Source organism: Apteryx rowi, unplaced genomic scaffold (assembly GCF_003343035.1).
Source record: "Apteryx rowi isolate R43461 unplaced genomic scaffold, aptRow1 scaffold_123, whole genome shotgun sequence".
Taxonomy (NCBI): Eukaryota; Metazoa; Chordata; class Aves; order Apterygiformes; family Apterygidae; genus Apteryx; species Apteryx rowi.
Window position 1 is genome coordinate 813,222 of NW_020447453.1, and position 5,026 is coordinate 818,247.

Here is a 5,026-nt window from a genome sequence, read left to right on the forward strand (position 1 = left end):
CGCCCGCCATGGATTGCAGCCTCCTGCGGACCCTCGTGAGCCGATACGTGAGTACCCCGGGGCCCGCCCGGCGGGGAGGGAGCCCGCGGCGCTGCCCCGTGCTGGGCGGGACGGGCCCGGCCGCCGCCGCGCGGCTGGGAGATAAGCGGTGGGGCTGAAGCAAGGCAAAGTCTCTGTGGAGCGGTCGCGTCTTCCCGGGGCGTGCGGGAAGGGACCGGTCATGAGTTTGACGGCCCCGTGGCTTGCGGAGCGGCGGTCGGGGAGGACCTCGGGGGCCCGCTGCTCGGGGCTCTCCGGGCAGGGAAGGTGCGGCGGCTGCTCGTGGGCCCCCTCCCGCCAGCGCAGTTCCGCTCTGTACCAAGCCGGAATGAGTCGGCCCGCTGTAGAGTTCACAGTAGGCTGAGGCGTGCAGCCTTGTAGCAGGGCAGGTAAACTCTGGGGTTTCTCCTTACAGTTGTTTCAGTCAAGCTGCGTTTTCTGGAAAATTGTCCAATTTAAATACGCTGACGAATTCGGAAGAACTCTTTTTTTTTTTTTTTTTTTTTTTGTAGACGTGTGTGATAAGACTCAAATGCACTAGACGTGGTCTATTTTGGGGAAAGTGAGTTGATCCTGCTATCGAGATGGGTGGGGGGAAAACATGCTGACCAAAAAATATCTACAAAAGAGCAAGTCAAGAGCGCATTAGAGTGCTTGCAAGCATAGATAGTGTGTGGTGGTGTGGTTTTGTTTTTTTTTTTCCCCTGCAGTGAGTGGTGTTAAATCTGGCTTTATTGACCTAACTAATCCTCAGAACCATAGCTTTAGTAAACTGGCAGAATGCCATTAAATGCAGAGGTATGTAATAGAAGGGACAGGGATCACCAGTGAAAACAGGAAGCTGTGAATTGGTACTTCTGAGTGTAGAAGAGGAAATTCAAAATAGGTAGGAAGTAGTATTAGTAAGAGATATTGGGGTTTCCTGCATGGGGAAGGTGTATGTATTTGGAAGTACTGCAAGTTGGGAGACTCTGACCCAAAAAAAGTAAACGTGCTTAGTTTTGTGCACATCAGAGTGATCTTCACATAATCTGGACTGAAATTTCTCATTTACATGCAAAGGAAGAAAAATTTTAGAGGTGGAAAAAACAACTAGATTTTTTTTTTCTTTTTAATTAGAATGTCTTGTGGGATGAGGGGAGAATGGAGAGGCGAGTCCTGAAAGTAGCTATATTTACAGATCCTTAGAGAGCAACCTTAAGGGGAAGAAGGACAGTACTCAAATATGATGAGGTGTAAGAGCATCAAAAGTGTCTGTGTAGGGTAGGCTAAGCCCAGTGGATGGTGCTGAGCTCTGGAAGCAGACAGGATCTGTTTGGAAGTAATGATCTGTCTGTACTGATCTAAGTATAGGATTTAGTTTAAGACTTTTTTTTGGCACACATCTGGAACCTTTGCCCCAAAATAATACTGTTTCTATTGTATGCAGAATATACTGAGGTCTCTAAATCTCTTCTCTGCCTAACACTGTTGCTAAACTCTTTTTCAAAGTAAACTTAAGTGTAAGCATCAAATATGATTAAATCGGCTTGAGAAAACAGTATGTTGGAACTAATAAAGTACTTGGGTGATGGCAAACTGCAACCTGAAAGTTGTCCTGCATTGCTGATGAGTGTAATTCAGCGGTCTAAAACCTATATGAAATGTTCTTGTATCCCATGTGAGGAAGTGTTTGTATTTTCAAAGCACACTACATTCTGTGTTGCATTTTGGGCAACAAGCTCTCTCTATAAAGTTGTCTAGCTGTTCTGGCCTGCTGTGTATATTTTCACCTGTTGCTCCTTCTTTTGCTTTCCTTCTTTTTCAGTCATCTAATTCAGTTACTTAATTTTAAATTTCTTCTTCCAAATAAAGCATTTTTTGGAAAAAAGCTGTTATGAGTAAATTCAGGTTTGTCATTTCAATAAGGTTACTAAGATCTGGCAAGATGATGTGGTATTCATCTGTTGTGTGTGGGATGTTCCCCCCCCCCCCCTTTTCATGGCTCAACATTTTTTATACAGCTACAACAGTAAAAATGAAAATGAGCATTCTGAATTCTGGGCCTGAAACAGACTGCCTTGAATGAGTAGCAGATGCAGGTCAGCAGTGTTTCTCCATAGTTGTTCACCCAAAGCTGTATGCAAAGCAGAGGTACTTTAAAGTGTAGATGTGCTTGCCTCTTTCCAGGCTGCTTTTTAATTTGGGAGACCAAGGCAGTGATTCTTCTCCAGGAGAGTCAGAGGCGACATATAGATCTCGTGCTTGTATATGAATAAGCTTGGGTTTAGTTAAAATCTGTACAGAGAATATCCAGCAGTTGAGGTCCTAGGACTGTGACTTTCTGTTTTCCAAGTCTTGACCTGGACTTGTTCAGCCACAGTTCTTTCCCAGAGCAGAGTGGTCTCTGGATTATCCTCAGAACTCCTAAAACAGTAGTAGCTCTTGGCTGAATGCAGGCTGGAGGCATAGTTGGGGTAACTTGGAGCTCTTAGCAAGGGTATGATGTGATCTCAGGCTAATAAACAGTTGTTCCACATTGTATGAATGGGAGCTTCTAATATGGTGGTCTCCAAGAGTTGTGCCTGATGTCTTCCTCTTCCTCCCTGCCCCCCAATATATTGTAAAGGCATAAGTTAAATATCAGTGTTCCTCTCTGACTCTGTGGAGACGGAAGCTGCCCCTCCTTACTGTTGTTACGGTCATTGCCCTGAAGTAATGCAAAGTAGTGCAGTTTCCAAGGTGCTGTGGAAGCATAATGATAACTGCTTGGGTGCTGTCAATTCAAGCTGAATTCAGTTTCCTGGTTAGCATTTTTAAATACTTGTCTGCTGTTTTACCTGAAAGATGCATTAAGCATCTTTCATTTGTTTGCATCTTCTGGGCACTGGAACACTTCAATGACATTGGTTGAATAGGATAGATATTCAGCATGCTAGTCATACTGTAATTCATATCTCTTCCCCAAGAGATGGTATAATAGCCTCTTAGAAGGACAGAGAGACAATGATAGCTTTTTCTTGTCCAAGTTTTAAACTGAGATTCTGTTGTTCTGCTGCGTCTTCCTTATATCCTGCAAATTTCTTTTTCACTCCAGTTCCTCTTTGCCTTACCATGGCTGCGGCCATACACAATTTATAGGACTGTTGGTGAAGAATAACTTGCAGTACAAAACCTATTTACACTTCACTGAAGTGCAGTTAAGCTCAAGTTCAATGTAGTTTTATAAATGCTTTGAAATCCTTCAGGATGAAATATGGTATAGGAATGTAAAATTTTTTTTTTTAATTGGGTCTGATGAGATTATTCAATATATTTTGCTGCTTCAAACTATCAATTATTTTAGATACATCTTTGATAATCAAGCAGAAACATTGCCGTATACAACTTTTCCATTTACCTGGAATCACAGAATCTGAATAGCCTTCTACAGTTATGATAAACAATCCAATTGTTAAAACATTTAATTTACCTTCCTAAGCAATGGAAATAATGGCCATGTTGGCATAATATGAAAATTGCCTTTTTGGGGGGTATAGGCACAGTGTTTGTCACCTATTCTTTATCTCAGAATCATAGAATGGTTGAGGTTGGATAGGATATATATTAGGATATAACCTCTTTTTCTGGATGTTGCATTTGCATCAGACAATGTGCTGCTTTATCATCTCTTCCTTGGATTGTTTGTGCATTCACTAGAGGATGTGTGCTACCCTGGGGAGGCCAGCCTCACATTAATTCAGTATTCTCAAGACTGCGTACCGCCCTCCTGTAAGTGTTGTGCAGGGCCTGTTTATATCATCAGTGATATGAGAAACTTACTGCTTTAATATTAAGCAGAGCCCTACTTAGGGAGGAATTAAGCATACCATGATAAATTAACTATAAAACAATAATCTTCTAAGGACGCAATTTTAATTATTTGGGACATTGCTTAGATACCATCAAGCAGTGCATTTTGCCCATATAGCTGCAGTAGCATTAGCTTTGTCTGGTAATCCTGAGACTTCTGAGGTCCTTTTTTATAGCCAAGAGATGGCTTATGCTCTAAGAACAAAGCATCCAGGTCTTAATATCATATCCTTCATAAAATGAAGTTCATTTTGCTCATATGAAATGTGTATACTTTTCTTCTTCGGTTGCATGTGTGTCCATGACAGCTATTTGTGGCTAAATGTGGATTTCAGTATGCCTGAAGTTATTTGCTCCTTCAGGCAGTCTGGAAAATGTTGCTCTTAGCATATATTTGCTTGGACACTAAATGGTCACTAAACATCTTGCAGCTTATGGTGACAGTCTGTTCTGTATTTGTAAGACAGCTGGCCCTGATCAGTAAATGCAGCTGCTCAAGTTGACTGCTTTGGATTGTACAATACTACTGAGTCAAAGAACTGTATTACTGAGCAGTTTTACTGCTACTATGTAGTGTATTTAAAAATCCTGCCACTGCCACTTTGTTGCTTCTCCTCTTTCATGTTCTATTCTTGAGGACTGCAAATCTGGATGTTAAATATTGGTTGCCTTTGTAACTATCTGTTAATGCATCCAGCAGCAGATATTGATTCACTTTCAAAAGGAGCAGTAATGTATTACAGCTTTAGGTCTTAGGAGGCTTCTGGTCTGTTAACTCTGCAGAACTTTCTGAAAACTTTTTTTTTTTTTTTTAAGGAGGGGGATAGGGGGTGGAATAAATGACTTGACAAATGGATGCATGTTTCCCCCACACACACCCACTTTTATAGAAATGGGTCAACAGTAGTCTTAGTTTGAGAAGGTGTTCGATAACCTAATGAAACTTCTTGGTTAAATTAGTTTTCTTTAGCATGTTCACTACTAAACTTTATGGCAGCCTTTGGCTTTTAGTCATTGGTGTAGACAATTATGTTGTTTCTATTGGCAGTATAATTCTAAAACTGCTTTCTAATTAGATTTCCTAAGTATTTTACTTGTGTATGTAGTCTTAGTAGAAATAAATGAATACTGAGCTTCAGGTTTGTTGTGTTTCTTC

At 41.4% G+C, this 5,026-nt stretch overlaps 1 protein-coding gene across 4 annotated transcripts in view; it reads left to right on the plus strand.

Annotated features, from left to right (window-relative positions):
* ATP11A (ATPase phospholipid transporting 11A) overlaps positions 1-5,026 on the plus strand; it is a 139,025-nt gene continuing 133,999 nt past the window's right edge. For 3 of the 4 annotated variants that reach the window (XM_026055409.1, XM_026055427.1, XM_026055436.1), the window contains exon 1: positions 7-47. In XM_026055409.1, coding sequence (XP_025911194.1) covers positions 9-47 — 39 coding nt within the window. In that variant the 5' untranslated portion in view covers positions 7-8. Of the gene's footprint in view, positions 48-5,026 lie in introns of all 4 variants that reach the window. The other variant, XM_026055417.1, reaches the window with a different exon arrangement.